Here is a 23,282-nt window from a genome sequence, read left to right on the forward strand (position 1 = left end):
TGCCCCACTAAACCACAGATATGGGCTTTCAACGCCAGTCTGGCTGTGATCGCACTCCCCTGGAATTCCTTGGTACACCAGCACTCCCAGTCCTGATTATCAGTCCTTTCACAGTGATTACAATTACATTTTTTTGTGTGAGCGATTGGGGAATTATTCTGGTGAGGAAGCTTCAAAAACCAGACTGAACAATGAGAATTTAAGTTCATATTAGAAGAATTTAGAAGCTTTGCCAGCCAGGATGACATGACTGCACAATGTTAAATTACACTCGTGTGATTTAACATCTGTATGTATTAGAGTTCCCTTTGAAATACCACCCAAATGTCTAATTAACATCCCCTTTCACCTAAAAGAATGTGATATTTACTAAAACCTTTGAGGAGTTTGAGAACTGGAGAGGCAGAAATATACAGTTGTAGCAAGTGGAAAATTTTTCTTGACTCATCTCCGGGGTTGGACAGTAAGATCCGCTGTCCTTGGAGGAGATTGGATACTGGAATGAGCATCCTCGGCCAACAATCCTGCAGCTCCGACTTTAAAGACATGCTCACCATAAAATACCTGGGCCACATGTTGAATTATGGATTCAGGCCGCCTCACTCACACATGCATGTAGCAGAGCTGAAGGTGAAAAAATGTGAGATGAAGCTCACGTTTGAGGCGTTGTAGTCAGGTCAGTTATGATTAAGTGTATCTGGAAAGGAAAGAAAAAGAAAAACGTATGCCAAAGTGATCAACTGGACCTGGAAACACACATTATGATGATTAACTGTAACAGAAAATACAGAAATCATATTATGTTTTAACATTTGAATGTTGCTGGCCCAATTCTTTAATCAGCTAGACCTTTTTATGTTAGAAGTACTGAAATAAACTCCTTTTTTTGAACGGAAACTTCAGACTTCATGTCTGATATGAGAGGAAACCATCCAGGTTAAAGGGTCACAACTGGAGCCTTTAATCCTCATGTTGTCTTCGAGTCAAGGAAGGAAGGGAGGAGGAAGGAAGGATGGAAGGGAGGAAGAAGGAAGGAAGAAGGAAGGAAAGGGGGGAGGAAGAAGGAAGGAAAGGGGGGAGGGAGGGAGGAAGGGAAGGAGGGAGGGAGGAAGGAAAGGAAAGAAGGAGGGAGGGAGAAGGAAAAGAGGAAGGGAGGAAGAAAGGAAAGAAGGACATAGGAAAGAAGGAAGGGAGGAAGGTAGGGGGAGGAAAGAAAGAGAGAAGGAGGGAGGGAGGAAAGAAGGAAGGGAGAAAGGAAGGAAGGAAGGAAAGAAGGAAGGGAGGAAGGAAGGAAAGAAGGAAGGGAGGAAAGAGAGAGGAAGGAAAGAAAGAGAAGGAAGGACAAACAGAAGGACAAACAGAAGGAAGGAAGGGAGGAAAGAAGGAACAGTCAAGATTCAAACTCAAGATTTATTTCAATAATCAGGATTGTATTGGTGCAGCAGTAAATTAAAGGGTCTGAAAAGTCTGAGAGAAAAAAATTAAATGAAGTTGAGTGAATTAAGCTCCAAACTAAAGAAGATAAAAACCTCCTACCAGCTCTACTGCCCCATGGGAATGTGAAAGAGATAAAGTGCTGTCTTTAAATAAGGCTTGAGTGAACCAGGTGAACTTAATCAGGACAATTAGGGGGTGAAAAAACAGCCAATTAGTGAGAAGGAAAGGAGAAGAAAGGAAGTGAGGAAAAGGAAGTGGAATAAATAAAAGAAGATAGTGAATCTTTACTACATAATATATAAGAGCTACATACAGTTAGCTTTCAGAGTGTGAGGACAAAGGAGAAATCTATACTTACCTCTCGAGTTTATTTGAAAACAGTTAAACGATGCTCAAATCTGCTAATTGAGAAGGTCATTAACCTTTGTGTCGTCCTCTCGGGTCAAATTGACCCCGTCTGTTTTGACTGTTCCTTCTTTCCTCCATTCCTCCCTCCTTCTCTTTTTCTTTCCTCCCTTCCTTCCTTCTTTCCTCCCTCCTTCCTTCTCTCTTTCTTTCCTTCCTCCATTCCCCTTTCTTCCATCCTTCTGCCCTTCCTTCTTTCCTTCCCTTCTGTCCTCCCTCCCTCCTTTCCTTCCTCCCTCCCTCCCTCCTTTCCTCCCTCCCTTCCTTCCTTCCTTCCTTCTTCCTCCCTTCCATCCTTCATTCCTCCCTCCATTCCTGCCTTCTTCTTTCCTTCCTTCCTCCCTCCCTCTTTTCCTTCCTTCTTCCTCCATCCTTTCCTTCCCACATTCCTTCCACCCTCCCTCCTTTCCTTCCTTCCTCCCTCCCTCTTTTCCTTCCCACATTCCTTCCATCCTTCCTCCCTCCCTCCTTTCCTTCCTTCCTTGACTCGAGGACAACGGGAGGGTTAAAGGCATTTGATTTCATCCTGGTGTCCATGCAATTAATCTCAGATCTGTTTAGCAGTGTGTGTGCGGGGGGGTTTCAGCCTGTAACATGGAAACATAGCAAAGGGGAGAGTTTGATAAATCCCCAAATATGGCTGCTGATATTATTATGGATCTCTGCCATGTTTAACAGGTGACAACAGATTTGAGCGCATCCTTTGGCAGAGTGTAAATCTGTCCTTAAATACTCTCCGTTATTTATCTCCGCTGCTCCGGCTCCAGTTTGTTGTTTTTTTTACATCAAGTTGTGTGTCTCTTTGTGTTGTGTTTGGATTGAAGTGGTTACCATATGGCCGCCCTGCCGTAAATTCAAGCTCTGTGATGCCGCTGATGTAAAGTATTTATGGGTCCGCACAGGTGCTGAATTAATCCTGACAAGATTTCTAAAGACTTCTGCGGTGTTTAGAAATAACATACCTGTCAGTGGGTGCTGATTTGCAACTGCTTGTTCTTTTTTTGATGAAGCAGTCTATCCGGCTTATACTGTCCTCATTTTAAAGAATGCTCCTCTTGTATGTCCATCATTTTGCTGACTAATGCATTACACATAAAAAAAATATGTCCTTTTGCACTTTTGGATAAAAGTTTTGAGGGTGAATCAGAAAAAGCCACAGGAGCTTCCTGACGGTCACTGCACCAGCAACTCAGACACAGAGTTTGACCCATTTAAAAGACAGAAGGGGAAGTTGAGTGTAAGATAACCAAACAGGTGCATCTGATTCTATAATGAATAATATCAAGAAAAGATGAGGGGAAAACATCTTCTCCTAAACCTAAAGAACCCGTACTGTACTTTCTTTTATAATTGATTATTTGTCTTGAATTTTTTGGATGTTTTTCTTCCTTTTTTGTTTGAAGTTTCTTCTGCATCTTTAATTTGTCCCATGCTTTTTTAACCCTCCTGTTGTCCTGGAGTCAAGGAAAGAATGGATGGAGGGAGGAAGGAAGTGAGGAAAGAAGGAACGGAGCAAGGAAAGGTTGAAGAGGGACAGGAGGAAGGAAGGAAGGAAAAAAGGGAGGAAAGAAGGAAGGAAAGAAGGAAGGATGAAGGAAGAAAGGAAAGGAAAGGAAAGGAAAGGAAAGGAAAGGAAAGCAAAGAAGGAGGGAAGAAAAGAGGAAGGAAGTAAGGAGAAACGGAAGGGAGGAAGGAAAGGAAGAAGGAAGGAAGTCAGGAAGTGAGGAAAGAAGTATGGAAGGAGCAGGGAGCAAAGAAAGAGGGAAGGACGGGAAGAACGAAGGAAAGAAGGAACAGTCAAAAGAGATGAGGTCAATTTGACCCGGGAGGACAACAGGAGGGTTAATGAATTCACATATTAAGTCAAGCGCTACTACTAGCTATATTTTATACTTTATATCTACAGAATGACTCTCTGTTGTGGCTGCATGCACAATAAAACTTCAAAGTTAAAGTCCTTTTCTTGCTTGTGGTGTTTCCATTATTTGATTTGATTTGATTTGAAAATCTTTAATGTCCCTGAAGGGCAATTTGGTTTGCAACAGAAGTTACAACATGCATATCTCGCATGCCAACAACACAATGAATCTTACATAACAATATTAATAAATAATACAAATAAATAAATACATACAGTTCCCAACAAGCTCGCCTACGGCTTGTTTAACCTTCGTGTCGTCCTCCCGGGTCAAATTGACCCCGTCTGTTTTGACTGTTCCTTCTTTCCTCCCTTCCATCCTTCCGTCTGTCCTTCCTTCCTCCCTCCCTCCCTCTCTCTTTATTTCCTTCCTCTCTCTTTCCTCCCTTCCTTCTTTCCTTCCTCCATCCCCTTTTCTTCCCTCATTCTTTCCTTCCTTCCTTCCTCTCTTACTTCCTCCTTTCCTCCCTCCCTCCCTCCTTCTCTCTTTCTTTCCTCCCCCCTACCTTCCCTCTTCCTTCTTTCCTCTGTCGTTCTTTCCTTCCTTCCTCCCTTCCTCTTTTCCTTTCTCCCTCCCTCCTTCCTTCCTTCCTTCTTTCCTCCGTTCTTCCTCCCTTCCTCCCTCCTTTCCTTCCTTACTTCCCTCCCTCCTTCCTTCCTCCTTCCCTTCTTCCTTCCTCCCTCCTTCCTCCATTCTTTCCTTCCTTCTTCCTCCCTCCTTTCCTTCCTTCTTCCTCCCTTCCTTCCTCCTTTCCTTCCTTCTTCTTCCCTTCCTTCCTTGACTCGAGGACAACAGGAGGGTTAAAAACCTAATGGCAGATGGAACAAATTATTTAAGATACCTGTTACCTGATTTGGCTCTACAGGGGAAAGTACACCTTCTCTTAGACGGGAGAAGCTGAAACTCTACATGAAGAGGATGGAGAGGGTTCGCCAAAATGGCCTTTGCCCTCTGAGTGGCTCTAGTTCTCAGAGGGTGAGAGCCATGTCCAGTGTCCATACGCTTGGGTGAAGTGTCCGCTGTAGAGACAGAAACACTGTGGTGTCAACAGGGGGCGCCAATAAGTTAAAAAACTAGCCCCTTGGTTCTGGTGTTTAAAGTTTCACCCTGACACAGCTGCAGCAGCAACAAACCACTTAATATCTGATGAAAATCCTTAATTGTGGCAGCAATGGTATCTGTGGTATGTGTGTGTGTGTGTGTGTGTGTGTGTGTGTGTGTGTGTGTGTGTGTGTGTGTGTGTGTGTGTGTGTGTGTGTGTGTGTGTAAATAATGGGGGTTGCCAGGGGGTTCTCTACCACCCGGTGCCATCTACCTCCCTCTTTTCTCTCATGCCAAAACTCATTAACAGTTTAATGAGTGTGAGTTGACTCAGCAGGTCAGAATGTTACTGACTGGCTTCGGATAATAAGATTGTGTGTATGATGGTCAAACCGGTACTGCACCCAAAATTCGTCTCCTCCCAAACAGTGTCGGTAGACTTAAAAGACGGCTTGAAAACATTTTGTCCTTTTCTTCAGTGTCTACACATAAGTGCTGCAATCATCTCAAATTAAAATCAGATATGAAAATATGAAAATACCCACATAAACCTCTCAAATAACTCCTGCAGCACAATCCACCTCTGTATGCTACGTATGCTGTAGTTGGTGTATTGTCTGTATCGCAATGAAAAACCACTCAGTGTCATGTAGAAGTCCTGCTTTCAAAGTTAAAAGTAATATTGCAAGAGCATTGTGAGCAAAAATGTACATGCAATCATGCAACATGCAAAATCACTGCCTTTTGAGTGCTTTAGTGCATTATAACTCCAAATGCATTCATATGTGAGACATTTTAACAATGTAGTTGTAGTTTATACATATGGGTGTTTAAACAACTATATGCATTATATTTGATAAGCTGATTTAAAGTTTTTTGCATAAACTCAACATCTGCAGAGGAAAGGTTAAAGCTATCAAATAAATGTAATTCAGTAAAACATAAATGTATTTAGAAGTATAAAGAACTTCCTAAAATACTTTTTAAACTACTGATAAATGACTAAATATTGTCTCTATGTTGTGCTATCGAGCTGCAGATCACGATTCAGGCAGATGTGGAAACTTTCCTCCAGAATTAAATTAAATGAACCTGATTGAATTCAAGCTGACCACAGCTGCTGTTCTCCATAAATCAGGACATTGGAAACTTTTAACAGCCACCTTTCAAAGCTGCAGGAGGGTGAGTGTTAAAAGCAGTTAAAAGACAGATCATAGGTGGACTGTAAATACTGTCTGGAAACACCTCCACACACACAGTGTACTCACATGCATGTATGTGTACGTGTGTGTTTGAGTCCAGCAGTCCCTCCAACACGCATACCAACCCTGCTGACTCACCTGATGACTCCCGCCGAAAAAACCTGCATCCAGTTTAACTTTCTACTGTGATGCTATCAACGGTCGCACCTGTCCTCTCTTTGAACACGCGTGTGGTCATGTTTTTACTATGTATCACTTACAACAGGAGGCAGGAAAACATACACACAGACACACAGAAAAAAACCTAAACCTGGGGGCGGGTCGGGGGGGGGATTATAGCCTGTCGGTATTGACTTTGCAAGGCATTAGGAACCAGGGAGTGGAGAGGTTGAGTTGATGTGTTGAGGCAGTGTATGTGTGTTATTACCTCGTAATGAATACTCATGTTATTTTGACTTTTGCATGATTGTTAAGATGTAAAAACACTAAAGAAGATCTGTATTGCATTATTTTAAAGCAGCAAGTGAAAATACCTTATAACTTCCTTATATTATGACAATTAATGCTATCTGGGCTCATTTCTAAGCCATTACATACATATCTATGGCTTTACACACTGAAACTTGTTATAGGAGGAGACAAGTAGCATTGGAGGCGGCACAGAGGAGAAATGAGGGATGAAAGACATGACAGGCTTGGCGTGGCTGGCGAAAGATGGATGCCTAGAGTGATATGCAAAGACAGACATGCCTGACTGTTGTGCTAGCCGAGGCTTAAAAAGGGATTTCGCTGGGATAACTTAAGTCTTTGGATGAAGATAGTGCTGGTGCGTGGTGGTTTGGATAGCTGCATCTGAACGTGCATGTTCTCCTGATGGCCTGGATGTCGATGGAAAATTCCACCACAGCTGCTTTTTCTCTCCTCTGTCTGTGTTTCTCAGCGTGCAGGTATGAGAAGAAGAGATGTAAAAAAGTTCAAGGATAGAAGGTCAAAATAAAGAATAAACCTATCCAAGTTTGTTTCAGATCTGAATAAGAATAGAGGATGTTTTATGTCATACAGATATTACATTTTCAGGAACATTAGATCCAGCTGTACATCCATTGCATAGTCTGAAAACCTCTAATTACAGCAACAACAAATTCCATTACTTACCTTGTCAAAATAAGCATGATATGGCTACAGGCGATAAAACACTTCCATATATCAATCATGTCTCTGGAATTAAGCAAATCATTTTAATCCTCTCAATCAAATCCACATATTGTTTTTTTAATATTTGTACAATGACGGTTTTAACAAAAAAACGCCAAAGGTCATGTCAACACACATCAAAGATCTTGCAAAGAGTTGAGCCAAGATGAGGCAAACGTTGCACTGACAGATTCTTGCTTCATATTCTGACTGATATTTTAAGAGCAGTGAAGTACTCGCATTTGCGTTCCTGAATTTTGCTTGCTTGCAATATCTGGATTTATTGTTTTTTATCTTATTGTACTGATGTTGCAATAAAATACAAACTTTACGGGTTATCCTGAATGTGTCTCAGTTGCACACATTGTAAAAAAAACACTGCAGAAAGTCACCTATCTTCTTGTATCTTTAATTACATCATTTAATCTTCTTCCAATTCTTTAAAAGTGTAATTAAAGTGGCTAATGATTTGTTGACTTCTACATAACACCTCTAAAACCTCACTCACGACACTACCGTCTAGCTCAGACCATATTTGGTGCAACTTCACACAAGTCCCAGGTCGCCAAGCAACGTGTGAAAGGACAACCTTATCCTGAAAGCCACAGTCACGGCTCAGTTAAAACAGAAGGGGGGAAAAGGGGGGAAAGTCTAGACCACAGTACTGCATGGTCAAAAGAAGAGAGGGGAGCAGCTAGAGGTGAGGGGGTTAGGGGTCATTACCAGCCAATGGGAACAAAAAGAGGACATTTCTGTGAACAAAGGCCGACACAAAAGGCAAGGAATGACTTCTCAACATGTTGCGCAAGGATGAAGTGCGTTGACCTGGTGTGTGGCCAAATAATCATCTATCTTCATCTGAATGAGACATTTAAAAAGAAAAACTATGTTGATTCCAGGCATCAACAGGAAAACAGGAAATGTGTTGCAATCCAGATTAGCTGCTGATTAAAAGCCTTTGCTGTGTTCTTCATGCCATTTTTGTGAATTTGTGCACACGTTGATTACATTAAATTCTCTCTCTGTCTTTCCTTTGTTGCATCTGACAGGTTAAGCCTGCCGTGCATTTCTCAAAAATCTTCAGGAGTGTGTCATTGCACCTTTAGTACGGGATCATTGTGAAACTGAGGAATGAAGGGCAGCTGCACACCCACACTGTGGAAAATATGATGGAGGGATGAACCATGTGAACAGGTAGTTCTTTAACCCTCCTGTTGTCCTTGAGTTAAGGAAGGAAGGGAGGAAGAAGGAAGGAAAGAAGGAAGGAAAGGAGGAAGGAAGGAAGGAAAGGAGGGAGGAAGGGAGGAAGGAAAGGAAGGAAGGACAGAGGAAAAAAGGAAGGAATGAAGGTAGGAGGGAGGGAGGAAGAAAGGAAAAGAAGAAGGGAGGGAGAAGGAAGGAAAGGAGGAAGAAGGAAGGAAAGGAGGGAGGGAGGAAGGAAGGAAGGAAGGGAGGAAGGAAGAAGGAAGGAAAGGAGGGAGGAAGGAAGGGAGGAAAGGAAAGAAGGAAGAGAGAAAGGAAAGGAAGGAAGGTAGGAGGGAGGGAGGAAAGAAGGAAGGGAAGGAGAAAGGAAAAGAAGGGAGGAAGGAAGGACAGAGGAAAGAAGGAAGGGAGGAAGGTAGGGGGGAGGAAAGAAAGACAGAAAGAAGGAAGGAAGGAAAGGAAGGAAGAAAGAAAGGAAGGAAGGAGGGAAGGAAAGAAGGACAGGAGGAAGGAAGAAAGGGGGATGGAGGAAGGAAAGAAGGAAGGGAGGAAAGAGAGAGGAAGGAAAGAAAGAGAGAAGGAGGGATGAAAGACAGACGGAAGGAAGGAAAGGAGGAAAGAAGGAACAGTCAAAACAGACGTTGTCAATTTGACCCGGGAGGACGACACAAAGGTTAAACAGAAAGGAACAGAACCAGGATATTACTCTGATAGTATAGCTTTATTACACTGACAAAGTTGATTTGACATTACATAGCAACATGTACCTCAGGATTTTTATTTTTTTTCATAGGACAACAAAAGTCATACATACATACACACTCACATAGAACGGACAGTGTTAAGCACGGGGGCAAAGTGGTGGAGAATCACATGATCAAAGTGACAGCAGTGTCGTGTGAGATGTGAGGTGACGTTAGCTACAGCCATGATCGAGCGTCTAACTCACGTGTTTATCAGACAGACCCACGCACAGATCCCTACGACCCCCCCCCCACCCCCCCTCCTCTTCTCTTACTCTCTTTATTTACAATATGGCAGTGGTTCATCTTGATTAGGTGGCTTTTGTTCGTTGTATGCGGTCGCTGTTCGCTCACCGCTGGTCGTCTCTTATTCGTGACCAGATTTGAAGAAGAAGCTCCATCATCAATACAAAAATATAGTACAGCAATTTTCTTGTCATAGCAAACATTCATACCTGTCTCTTTCAATGGCCCAGTCACATCAGCAGCCATTCAAAAAAAAAAAAAAAAAAAAAGAATCTGCTACACAACAAAGATAAAAGGGGGCTCTGGTTTGTGTGTTTTCAGCTCATATTTACACATTTTTTTGACATTACTTGTGAATCACTGCAGCAGACTGATAAGGATTTCTATACAATTCATGAATACATTTCACCCCACTTCCCCTCATTAGCAGGAGATTCTTCAGTCGTCAATACTCAACCCGATGTTACATTATGAAGTAATGTAGTGCACACTTTTAAAAAAAACAACCTAATCTGCACTTTAACTGCATTTAAAACACAATGTACAACAATAATGTAATATTGACAACATTTTTTTACAGAGATTGTTTTTTCAAGAAAGTTTCAACAATCAGTTTAAAGACTTTAGTATTATTTTTAAATGAATGGAAGCCAATGGTTACCTGAAAGGTCAAAACTTCTATAAATGTAAAAACTGTGTAACATGCTTTTTGAAAGTGGTAAAAAAAAAAAAAAAAAAAAAAGAAGTGTAAATTAAAGATGATTTTGGTCGTTAGGAGGCCAACGTTTGCAAACACTCTGCTGTGGTGTTGTATTAAAACATTTCTTCACATGACTGCACAGATGTTATTAGAGATACAGTGATACGCGGCTGTCACTGTCACATATTGACACACTCGTGGGTTGAAGCCAGATGAGCACAACGATGCTTTGAGGAATAATATTTACTCAAAGCTCTGAGTGAAATCTTTATGGAACAACAAACTCTTGAAGTTGAAATTTCGACCACAAGTTATTTAATCAATAAAACATTGAAGATTAAAGAGGTTTTTGTTTTTTTTAGCTATTTGGCTGCGAGCCCTCATGTCTTTTGCCTAGGTGTATAATTTTATTAAGTACAGCATGTTTCTTTTTCAATAAAATCTAACTTATGTAAAACAGATGCACAGTAAGCAACTTGGACAGTTCATCAAAACCTCAAGACATGGTTCTCATTTGTTCTCCTTCTTCTTCTTCTTCTGTTTCTTTCCAAGTGTATCTCAATGCTTTCACTGTGTGCATGTTGTGTGGTTAGACTTGTACTGTTTTCACGACCTTTACAGTTCTTTAAAAAAAAAAAAAAAAAAAGAAAAGAAAAAGAAAAGATGCTTCTAACCCTTTTCAATCATAAACATCTGGGGATTCCACGCAGGTGAGTCACGGTGAGGCAACCAGTCTTTTTTTGTCCGAGCATATCAACGGCTAATCTTCCACAGGTAATTATATGAATAAAGCATCCAGTGAACTGCACACAGGCAGCAGGTTTGTTTTACACATCCCACCTTACACCTTCACCTGCCATTCCCCCCCGTTTCCTGTCTTTAACGGCATCCAGAGTGCTTCGGCTTACTCACCCGAGGCGCTAAAATCGGAATCTGTCATTGCAGGCTTCATTCGCTCTGAATGCAGGCGCGGGGGCATGCAAAGGTGGCATTTTTTTAAAAGTTTTTTTTTTATACAACACAATACATGGCCATTTGTCGAAACATTCACATTACAGATAGAGTCAAAGGTCCGAGCCTCGTTTGCGTGTATCGAAGCACATGCCACCCGGGAAACATGAAATCTGTCCTCCCACTTCCTGCTTTGCGTGGGCGCAGCAGTCAATGAGTCGTTTTGGGTGTTTGATGACCGGCTTGTTCGGTTGTGCTTCTGTGACAGTGGCTTTTGTCTGCTGGAAGTCTTTCGAGGAGGCGTTCCCCTTGTCTTGTAATTGTCTTGTAAGGGGGGGACGCAGGAAAGCTGACCTCACGCTCCTTGAGGAGGGGGAGGGGGGGTCGATGAAAGGTCAGAAAGGTTGGTGGAAATCGATAAGGTCAGCCCTAGAAGTTCGGTGATGCTCGAGAAGGACAAAGGTGGATGATCTATGTACATTGAGTGAACAGCTAAAGTTCCATAAACTGTGTTTTTCCTCAGCATACAGTGTCCAGTGTTTGGTAAGTACATACAGTAGTTCTCAAACTTCTTCATCACCTTATATTTTCCTCCTTTTTCGCTTTCTCTCTGTTTCTCTCTCTTTCCGAGTCTTTGTTTTTTTATACTGCCGTCTTCCTTCCCTCCATTTCTCCTCCTTCAGGTGCAACAGTCTCGCTCCACGTGGCAACAGAGGGTGGAATGCGACGGTAGCGACGTGGAGGTGGAAGGGTCGGACGTGGAAGACGAGAAGGGGGAAGTGGCGGTTGGGGAAGAGGAGGCGAGCAGGGAGGCGTAGGGGCTCATCTTGTCGATGTTGACGTATGTGGTGTTGAGCAGGACGTAGTGCTCGCCGCTGAAGCTGGAGAAGATGGCGGAGATGCTCGACACCAGCTCGGAGAAGGAGGGCCGACGCTCCGGGTTCGGATGCCAGCACTCGATCATCACCGTGTAGCTGGAGGAGAGAAGTCAGGATAAATATCAGCAAATAGGGGCTTAATTCCCTGATTACAGCTAATGTGTTTAGCATATTTAAAGGTATATTATGCATCGTTTTCATGCCTGTATTTTCTTATTTTCTTGTTATTTTGCTGTGTTCAGGACGCTTCTAGGCTGCAACCTTTGAGGAGTGGGTGTGTAGCCCCCAGCCAATAACAGTGTGCAGGATATGAGTGTATAAACCCAGGTGTCAGATCATAAGCACAACAACTTACTGCTGGATTTTGTTGCATTTACTTGAGTAAAGTTTGTCTCATTCTGTGTGTGTGTGTGTGTGTGTGTGTGTGTGTGTGTGTGTGTGTGTGTGTGCGGAGCTCGGCCCCACCCTCGTGCATAAAGGTACAGAGAGCAGAGGAGAGAGACGCTGAGGCGGGGAGGAGGGATCAGCTTTAAATGTCATGTTTACAAACAGTAAACGAACAAATCCTGCTCAGCGTGCCTTTACATTTCTGATTAATCCATTTAAATAACTGTACTGATATGGCTTCATTTCATAAAGAAGGATCTCACTGGGGAATTTAAGAGCTACTTTGGCAATACTCTTATTTCTAGTAGCTCAAAAAAGTATCAGATCAATTTATTGCCAAGTGTATTTTGATGTTTAATAATTCTTTTAAATATATTTTAAGCACAAATAGCAGAAATTCTCTGGTTCCAACTTCTTAAATGTGAGGATTTGCTCCTTTCCTCTGTTTTATATCATTGTAAATTCTTTTTAGGTTTTGGTTGGATTAAACATGCAATTTAAAGATGTCTCCTTGGACCCTGGAAAATTGGGATTTGCATTATTTTTTACTATTTACTGACATTTTATACACTAAACAATTTGTCTATTAGTCCAAAATAATTATGAATATATTTAATTTACCATAATTTTACACATGTAAAACCTTATTTTTGATCCCTTTTGAGCTTCACTGTAGTCAAATGTGTGTTTACAGTTTCATTTGTGAAACAGTTTCACATCTGGTTTTTCTCTTCTCCTTCTCTCCTCTTACAGATTTATTTTTTTCATGTATACATAAATTCTCTTAAAGCCACCACTCGCACCTTGAAACCTGAGAGGCAACTTGATGTTTATTTTTGTGAAAACTATATATATTAACAGTTCATTTCATCACCCGGTAGCTTATAAAACCTACTTTAAGTTATTACCCCTTCATAAGTGATATGTGATATGAAATGAACTGCCGATGATTCAAATGTGTCTCAAAGATAAGTTTGGTTCTCACATCAGTTATCAGTTTGGAGCCAGGCTTCATTTTTATCAACTGAACCTTTTTACCGTTGACATCTCTGATATCGCCTCTATATTATGTTTTCCCCTCCTTCCCTGACTTGGCAGCCCGTCGCTATCATTGTTAAAATTTGGACAAAACGGCCCCATTACTGCACGTGAAAGGTATCTACCAGCGTCTGCTATCACTAAAACACCCTGCGAACAATCACGAGAGAAGAATTACGGGAATGTTTGCCGACGTGCAGCCGTCCACCCCTCACTCTGATGTCCCTGTTTAATTTACAGCTTGGGAACCTTTTGGGCCTCAGCCTCCCCTCACCTGAACACTCCCACTCCTCCTCCTACTTTCACATACACACACACACACACACATGCTATAGATATGCAGTGTACCTCATGACGTTATCAGTGCGGTATGAGATCACGCTTGGTATTCGTTTTGCAGTACCAACAGGTCAGAGTTTAGGGTTAAGTGAGTTTGTGTGTATGTGCTATATTAACAATTTAACCCTCCTGTTATCCTCAAGTCAAGGAAGGAAGGGAGGAAGAAGGAAGGAAGGGAGGGAGGAAAGGAAAGAAGGAAGGAAAGGGAGTAAGGAAGAAGGAAGAAAAGGAGGGAGGAAGGAAGGAAAGGAGGGAGGAAAGGAAAGAAGGAAGGGAGGAAGAAGGAATGAAGGGAGGAAGGAAGGATGGAAGGGAGGAAGAAGGAAGGAAGGAAGGAAGGAAAGGAGGGAGGAAAGGAAAGAAGGAAGGTAGGAAGAAAGGGAGGAAGGAAGGATGGAAGGGAGGAAGGAAGAAGGGAGGAAAGGAGAGGGAGGAAGGAAGGAAGGGAGGAAGGAAGAAGGAAGTAAAGGAGGAAGGAAGGGATGAAGATGAAGTCCTTTCCAAATCACCACGGCAATAAGCGCTTAGCAACAAATCAAAACAAAACGAAAAAGAAAAAGAAATACTCTACCGGTATTGGATTTCCATTTAAAACTTACTTTGCGTTTGGCGGTCAAAGCGAGAAAAGTGACTTTTATTTGACCCACGGCTGTGATGAGAAGTCTCGCTCCACTGCTGAGACCCGAGGAGCTGTGAGTAAGTTTTGGACTCCTGCTGAGGTTGGTGATAGATGGTCTAAAGTTGAGTGGTTTTTATTTATGACTTCCACTGCTTATACAGTCTGTTCACCTTCACCTATTTCCCCTTTGCTGCACCCTCCTGATTTCAGACTCTATCTGTCTCTCCGTGATGTATTCAAGTGCAGCCCTACGGTATATCACTCACACTAACTGAGCCGTGGCTTTGCTAAAAGGAGGTGAACGACAGCTGAGAAATATGTGTAGATACGTGTGAGTGTGAGTGTGTGTGTGTGTGTGTGTGTGTGTGTGTGTGTGTGTGTGTGTACTTACAGAGCATCGGGGCAGAACTCGGGCTGCAGCAGCCTCCTCCCCTGCAGCAGGAACACTGTGATGTCGAAGGAGTTCACATCGGAGTAAGGCGGCGCTCCACGGGTCATCAGTTCCCATAGCAACACGCCAAACGACCACTATACAAGGACAAAAACACTTTAATGAGCTTGTTGCATGTTATATGGATTTGTCTCTTGACACTGTTGCAGAATAATTGAGCTCGATATGTGACTGAGTTCTCACCACGTCCGATTTTGAGGTGAACTTGTGCGTCTGCAGACTCTCCAGAGCCATCCACTTCACAGGCAGCTTGACTCCGCTCTTGTTGTGGACGCTGTAATATTCTTTATCATAAACGTCTCTGGCCAGGCCGAAGTCTGCCACCTTCACTATGTAGCTCTCATCCAGCCTGTGAGGGACGAAGAACGATTAATCTCTACTGCATTGATTTATATTTTCATTCAGCCTCTCTCTTCATTCTTCCAACTAAAAAAAACCCCCAACTCTTTTTCTTTTTAAAACGTTCTCCTGTTTTCCTTTCTAAGATTATGCAGAAATATGCTCCTCTGTTCTTTTTGCAGTCATATTTAATCATATTATGGTCAGATCCACTGTAATTTTCTCGGTGTATATTGCCAAGTTGAATGAATAAATATGAACTCACATGCAGTTCCTGGCAGCCAGATCTCTGTGGACGAACTTCTTGCTTGCCAGATACTCCATCCCTCTGGCCACCTGCAGCCCGAAGCCCATCAGATCCTTCACCGTCGGATTCTGGATGAAAAACACAACCATCAGACGACTAGAATAAAAAACCTACTTTCAAATACTACCTAAAGTATTCAATCTGTCATGCTTGATGAAACTATAAAGAGATATGGTTCCTTTCATCATGCATGGTACTGTATCTGTATCTATATATATCTATATTTGTACTGGGCTTATGCAGAAATTCACAACATGCATGAATCTATAGTCAGGGCACCACAATAAATTGATATTATATCGATATCGTGATATTTTATAGATATCGTCTTAGATTTTGAATATTGTACTATCGTGATATGGAATAAGTGTTGTTTGTTCCTGCTTTAAAAGGCTGCATTACAATACAAATCAGACTGTTCTATTATCTGCCTTTATCCACTTTATCAATATATCCACATTATTGATGATTATTTATCAAAAAGCACCAATACTCATCCCTACAATATTGTAAAAACATCGATATTGAGGTATTTGGTCAAAAATATTGTAATATTTGATTCTGCCCATATCGCCCAGCCCTATCGATAATATACAGATAGATAGATGGATGTGTGTGGTCTTACATGTCCCTCATCCCTAATGAAGTTCCGCAGGTCTCCGTGCTTCATGTAGGGCAGAACCACCAGCGGCGAGCCCTCGGGCGGCAGGCAGATCCCGAGAAGCGAGAGGACATTGGGGTGACTGAAGTCCTTCATGATGATCCCTTCTTTCAGGAACTGGGACACCTCTTCCAAGTCGGTGATGCCTTGTGAAACAAAAACATAAAAACTCATGATGCCTTTTCTATAATTCATGTTTATAACCTCAAGAAGCTAAAAACACGACCCTATTTTTGCTATTTGGTTTTTGAACAGCATGAATTATAAAAGTGGGTTATTTATATTGAAAAGTCAGCGAGCAACTCTGCTGTCCTGGCATCACTGGAAAGGTCATTCCTTGTCTACCTTTAGGGAAAAGGGATGATGATGGAAATGGAGGGGGAAGAAAAAAGCACCTCTCTGAATACCCTCACCCAGACCTGACCCATTCCAAATTCCCATTTGCCAATTGCATCCGTGCCTCTGATGTCCCGCTCTTTAGCCTCAGTGGCTCTGCTGTAATCCGGTTAGAGATGGAAACCCTTTTGGCTTCTAGAAAACCAGCTGATTAGCCTTCAAGTGAGGTTAGACCCCGAAGATTGCGATAGATGACGTATGATTTTAATACTCTGGATTTAAAAGTTAAAGAGGAAAAACCATGATGGATTATTCTGTTCTCTACGATTCACTCATCATCTTCAGGATAAAGAATGTGTCTTTCAACTAGTTGTCATGGTAATATAGGTTATATTAGGATAAAAGCATCGAGTCAGGGTCTAAAATATAACAAAAGAAAGCCAAAACAATGTCAGGACAGCTGGGGAAATCACTAAACTCAATAAAAAAAGGTTCAAATCCCAGAGGATGAAACCCCTGCAGGCTGCGGTCGGCGGCTCGTTGCGACTGCACGGATCTCTCCGCCGTATCTCTCCAAACATCAATCTTCCTGTTCCAAGTGACAGGTTACATGATTAGGAGGGACCCTAATGCCGTCCTCACAATTGGACGCTCATTCATCACCATCAACTCAGCCATAAAGGGATTGAGGGCTTCTGATGAGATGAGCTCTTTAATGCTATTTCTGTGTCGTGATATCATATAATAAGTATGCATTTAAGCAGATGTAAGATGATGTAAATAGGGCTGGATGTAAATATGTTTGGACAAGGAGAGAGTGTGTTGAGTTTGTGTATGTGTGTGTGTGCATGTGTGTGTATGGACGATTCAATTGTAACAAGTAACGAGGGACTTCTCCATGTTTTATGTGGAAAAGTAAAATATCTATTCAGGAGGAAAGGTTCATTTAGTTAAACCTCAGGTCATGAAAAAACAACAACAACACTAAAACGTGCCTTCCCTTTGCAGTCAACAGGAAATACATTTTTACAAGATTGTGTGCTTTAACCCTCCCTTCCCTCGAGTCAAGGAGGGAAGGGAGGAAGGGAGGAAGAAGGAAGGATGGAAGGGAGGAAGAAAGGATGGAAGGGAGGAAGAAGGAAGGAAGGAAAGGAGGGAGGGAGGAAGGAAGGAAGGGAGGAAGTAGGAAGGAAAGTAGGGAAAAGGGAAGGAGGGAAGGAAAGGAGGGATGAAGGAAGGGAGGAAAGGAAAGAAGGAAGGGAGGAATGAAAGGAAGAAGGGAGGAAGAAGGAAGGATGGAAGGGAGGAAGGAAGGAAGGAGGGAGGAAGGGAGGAAGAAGGAAGGAAAGGAGGGAGGGAGGGAGGAAGGAAGGAAGGGAGGAAGAAGGAAGGAAAGGAGGGAGAGAGGGAGGGAGGGAGGGAGGAAGAAGGAAGGAAAGTAGGGAGGGAGGAAGGGAGGAAGAAGGAAGGAAAGTAGGGAAAAGGGAAGGAAAGGAGGGATGAAGGAAGGGAGGAAAGGAAAGAAGGAAGGGAGGAATTAAAGGTAGGAAGGGAGGAAGAAGGAAGGATGGAAGGGAGGAAGGAAGGATGGAAGGGAGGAAGAAGGAAGGAAAGGAGGGATGAAGGAAGGGAGGAAAGGAAAGAAGGAAGGGAGGAAGGAAAGGAAGGAAGGACGGAGAAAAGAAGGAAGGAAGGGAGGGAGGAAAGAAGGAAGGAGGGAGGGAGGGAGAAAGGAAAAGAGGAAGGGAGGACAGGAAAGAAGGAAGGGAGGAAGGTGGAGGAAAGAAAGAGAGAAGGAGGGAAAAAAACTCTGCTAGATGGAAATTCAGCATTCAACAACTTTAGGCTCCAAACTCCTCCATTAAAATCACTTTCGGTTGTCCAGCAAAGAGAAAAGATCATGCTTGGAAACAAAATTCACGCTTAGCACATTGCTCTGATGTGAGTTAAGGAGAAAAATAACACCTCTTTTATTTCTCTGGGTTTTTGTTTTTTTTTGGACCAATATACGTGTGAAGTGATTTTTGTACTTACGGTTCAGAGACTTGACGGCGCAGTGCTGCTTCTGCCCGTCTGGCTCGAGCAGAGTACCGTGGAAAACGCAGCCAAAGTGACCTGCAGGCAGCAACACGACGGATTAGTCACAATTAGTCATCTTAGTTAAAATAGTCATGTTCAAACCTGTAAAATGCCTAAATGATGTTGTTTTTTCACCCTTACATAATGTAAAAAAACCCCTCTGACTCTGAAAGAAGTCCATTTTTTAGACAGTGTAATATAAGATGCACTACTTTCAGTCAGAACCAGATCTGGTTGCAAAGAAGGTGAATAATGGAGGCCATGACAGTTGGCAAGAATCAGCTGGTGCTTCTACTTCAAGATGTCAATCAGCTGTTTCTTGCTTTTTTGCTTTTTAACTCTTAATTATCCCGAGTCCAGACCAGCCAGTTTAAAGGCATTACTGCAGCAATAAAAGCACAATTTATCACCAGTTTCTCCCCTTTGAAGGTGTTGATACTTTATGCTGTAATGGTTTGTAACATTGGCCTGTGCCACCTGTAACCATAATGAAATAAACACCTGACTCATAAGCCTTGCTGGAAAATGTTGACAGTGTTTTTTGCACTTTGAATGCAATAAAAAAAAAAAAAAAACTCTCGACACCCAAGCAGAATAGACACCTGGCACGTCTTTTGTTGCTTTCAAATTTGATGCATCATTGACGAAACTTAAGCCCGAGCACCTGAATTTCACCGTGACTAAGAAACATTACGAGAGCACGTACGTTTGTTTTGGCACTGCATGAAAGGACGTTGAGAGCTGCTGAAAAGTGGAGTCCAATTCCTCGTATGTGTGAACATGCTTGGCTAATAAACTTGAATCTTGTTCTGATGATATCCTCTCCTCTGTGACTTGCTGCTTAATGCACTCACAGACCAGTAAGTAAACCGCAGATTCGAAATCTTGACCATAAATGGTAAAAACTGGCAGCAGTGAAAGGATACATTGTGGGTCATTTTTTTTTATTCTGTGCAATCAGCAAGCTTCATCTACATCTTGGCTTGTCGAGAACTTCTTCTTGACAGGATCACTATGATTGAGATCATGCATCATGCCAGTTGGCACCAACATCACAGCAGTTCAACCAATCTGATATTTCTGGCTGCAAGTTTACATATAAAAATAAGTTTGGAGCAAAAGCATCAATCAAGGTGATTTTATGTAGCTTCTGCAGCTTTTTGGGCACACGGAAAAACAGCTGATTAGTTTGAAAACAAGGTGTTAAAATTAGAAAATAAATGCATGAATAACTTGCACACATTCTTTTTTTGTGGATCCAGCATCAAATTTCTGCTTTTAATCCATTTAGAAAGAATATATTAGAGGATTATGGTAAAAATGTCTAAGTGGTGTAACCATAAAAACTTTGTACCAAATAATTCAACTTGCTTAAAAACAGTAAATTGTCAATAAAACACCAAATCAACTAGTTTGGCAAGATCTTACATTATAACTTTTATATTAAATAAAGGTAATGGAATACAATTGTTCTAAATATTACATTTCATCCCTCCTGTTGTCCTCGAGTCAAGGAAGGAAGGGAGGGAGGAAGAAGGAAGGAAAGGAGGGAGGAAGGAAGGAAGGAAGGAAGGAAGGAAGGAAGGAAGGGAGGAAGAAAGAAGGAAAGGAGGCAGGGAGGAAGGAAGGAAGGAGGGAAGGAAGGAAGGAAGAAAAGGAGGGAAGGAAGGAAAGAAGGAAGGAGGGAGGGAGGGAGAAAGGAAAAGAGGTAGGGGGGAAGGAAGGGAGGGAGGGATGAAGAAGGAAAGGAGGCAGGGAGGAAGGAAGGAAGGAGGGAAGGAAGGAAGGAAGAAAAGGAGGGAAGGAAGGAAAGAAGGAAGGAGGGAGGGAGGGAGAAAGGAAAAGAGGTAGGGAGGAAGGAAGGAAGGAAGGAAGGGAGGGATGAAGAAGGAAGGAAAGGAGGGACGAAGGAAGGGAGGTAGAAGGAAGGGAGGAAGAAGGAAGGAAAGGAGTAATGAAGGAAGGGAGGGAGGATGAAGGAAGGAAAGGAGGGAGGAAGGAAGGAAGGGAGGAAGAAGGAAGGAAAGGAGGCAGGGAGGAAGGAAGGAAGGAGGGAGGGAGGGGGGGAGAAAGGAAAAGAGGTAGGGAGGAAGGAAAGAAAGAAGTAATTATTAGTATAAGTCCACTTAAAAACACTATAGTTGATAAAATATGTAATATTTATCATTTTTTTGTGGTTACACCATTTGACATTTTCAGGAGCATTCAGTCTTACTTTTGGTTAAAACTATTTTTAAAGATATTTTTGACTTGCTCATCTTGCCAACTTTGTCACTACCCCATACCCATAACCATACTTTTTTGCAGTGATCCCTCAAATGTGGTTATCAAACACCTCATCAGTGTTAGGGCAATATGGGCTGATAATATCGGCCGGCTAATGTATCGGTCAGGGTCTAAAAACAAAGCACATGTGACTCTTCTAAGTTGGCCTGTTTTCATACCCTCAACAGCTAATGCAGACTCTCTAAAGTTACCATCGCCCTCACACTAAATCTCCCCACACAAGTAACCCAGTATGGAGGTTTATTCATTAATACCCTACGCAGCCTAATAGCCTATGCCAAACCCCCCTTGAGTTATTGTTCATTTAATTGAATTATATCTCTTTTTTAAGACATGAGGGCTTGCCCCAGACTGGGAGGGGTGCGAGAATAAAATGAGCGCGGCATTCTCCTATCACGTCCCTGCAGATGGCAGAGGGTGTTGAATTACGACTCCCAACAATGGACCCTGGGAATAGTAGCTGTGAAAAAAATCATCCTACGCCACATTAAAAAAAAAAAATCCAGGCTTTTTTCCTTAGTGGGATAAGACTCTGGTTTTGTGGTATAGAGCGTTTTTTTTTGGGGGGGGGGTTGATGTTGAATTTGATCTGTGGGTTTGTGAGCAGCCTACGTAAACTACACAATATGATTTTTTGTGTCTCCGTGTCAAATTTGTGGTTTGACAAAGCGGGCGATGAAGCTCTTTGTGGGCGACTTTTAGTATGGCTTTACATACATCTGAGGTTCAGCTACATTTCATCATGCATTGTATTTTATAATATAATGTTATAATAATAATAATAATGTCTCTTTTTAAGAATACTATTGAGTACAGCCTGAAAGATTTTATGTAATTGACTGATGACTGATAATATTATTCAGCCAGTTTTATCTTCTTATTGATTTTATTCATTTGTTTCTTTTGTCTTTTAATCTCTTTTTAAAGTTTCAGTCTAGTTTTTACTTTTTTAAATGTATTTTAACTTATTTTTTTCACTTTTAATAAATGTTTTCTCTAATTCTCTCTTATTTTTTAGCTTTAATTTTTTATTTTCTCTTATTTGTTTTACTTTATTTGAATTTTCTTAACATTATTTTCTCTTGCATGCAATGATCTTCCTTTTTTCTTTTTTTTCTTCTTTGTAATTTCTTCTTTGTTTTTGTTCCCTCATCATTTTTTATTCCTCTTCTTTATGTTGGTTATTTCTTCTGTCTTATTATCAGCTGAAGCCCTTTGAACTACATTAACCTGTATGAAAGGTGCTATATAAATAAAGTTTTATTTTTTATTGATTTACTGAATCATCCACAGTGGGTTTTTTTTGTATTAATATTCTCTTTTTTTTCTGCATATATTTTTCTTTTATGCAGATGCTTGATATTACAATAATATAAAAGAATAGTAAAAAGGGAATGAATGAATGAATTACTATAAACAAGCCACATATTTCTAATAATAACTTTAGATTTATCTTTATAATACTGAAACAACAGGATAAATGCAGGACAAACACATGGAGGAGGATGCTCTTAGCTCTGTGGATGAGGAGGAGTGTGTTCGTGGATTAGCCGGGGGAATACGTAGCGTAGCGCATAAACACATTAACGGTGCACGTCGGTGATTATACAATATGTGGTTTCAGCTGAAAACCGGCTGGTCGGACAACCTTTCATGCTTTATTGAGTTATTTAGCAATCACTATTATTTGTCATTTTTACTGTACGTGTCCTTTTATGCTGCTGTAAAAGGCTTTAAACCCCTTCAATAAGGCTCTTTAATGCATTCTTCAGTGATAATTGAGGATCATCTGCTACACTGGCGATTTGATTACCGACTCGCATCATCATGGCAGTTTGTATTGGCTGGATCCTAATGCATGACATTTTCATACAAATACTGTGCATGTCTGTTTTGTGTTATTTTTCTATGGGAAATGACCCGCTTTGTTGTACTTAGTAGGTCTTTCCTGGGAAAAAGAGCAGGAAATTATGCATTTTACACATTCCACTTTATAAAATAAGCATGAGCAGCACATCAGCAGTCCAAGAAAAAGACAAAAAACAGTAGAGAATCAAACGCAACAGCAGGTCTCATCAACCCCAAAAATCCCACTGAAAGAGCTCTGGTGGATTTTCATGATAATCATTGTTCATGTGTAATATTTTGGAAACTATTCTAACAGTAAAGATGCTGTTTTTCTGTGACTGACCTCTTCCGATGACTTGGTTAAGGTGAAGCAGCAGCTGTTCCCTGGCGATCACCACATGCTGCACCTCCGTCAGCAGGTCCGGGTGGAGACAGGATGGGTCGATGTGAACCGGCACCATCAGCAGGGGCGACACCAGCTCGCCCTCCATTCCGTGACCCATCCCACCTCCCAGTACCCCGAGCCTGGGGGACAACAGCTCCCCGTTGCCTCCGTAGATGGGAGGGGCTCCCCTGCACGTCTCGGGCCTGTCGGTACCCTGATCTGGAGGAGCAAAATAAAAGGAGAAGGGTCAAAAGGGCAGCGACTGTGTTTTGGGGCCTCCAGGGGTCA

At 41.9% G+C, this 23,282-nt stretch overlaps 1 protein-coding gene across 1 annotated transcript in view; it reads right to left on the minus strand.

The window, feature by feature from the left end:
• Positions 1 to 9,109: 9,109 nt before the first annotated feature.
• Positions 9,110 to 23,282, minus strand: part of met (MET proto-oncogene, receptor tyrosine kinase) — an 80,153-nt gene continuing 65,980 nt past the window's right edge. Inside the window, exons 15-21 of the mRNA XM_062421478.1 lie at positions 22,953 to 23,213; positions 18,431 to 18,511; positions 16,025 to 16,206; positions 15,358 to 15,467; positions 14,937 to 15,102; positions 14,694 to 14,830; positions 9,110 to 12,015 (exon numbers count right to left, since the gene is read on the minus strand). Coding sequence (XP_062277462.1) covers positions 11,721 to 12,015; positions 14,694 to 14,830; positions 14,937 to 15,102; positions 15,358 to 15,467; positions 16,025 to 16,206; positions 18,431 to 18,511; positions 22,953 to 23,213 — 1,232 coding nt within the window. The 3' untranslated portion in view covers positions 9,110 to 11,720. The remainder of the gene's footprint in view (positions 12,016 to 14,693; positions 14,831 to 14,936; positions 15,103 to 15,357; positions 15,468 to 16,024; positions 16,207 to 18,430; positions 18,512 to 22,952; positions 23,214 to 23,282) is intronic.

Source organism: Scomber scombrus, chromosome 6, assembly GCF_963691925.1.
Source record: "Scomber scombrus chromosome 6, fScoSco1.1, whole genome shotgun sequence".
In the NCBI taxonomy this organism is placed as follows: Eukaryota; Metazoa; Chordata; class Actinopteri; order Scombriformes; family Scombridae; genus Scomber; species Scomber scombrus.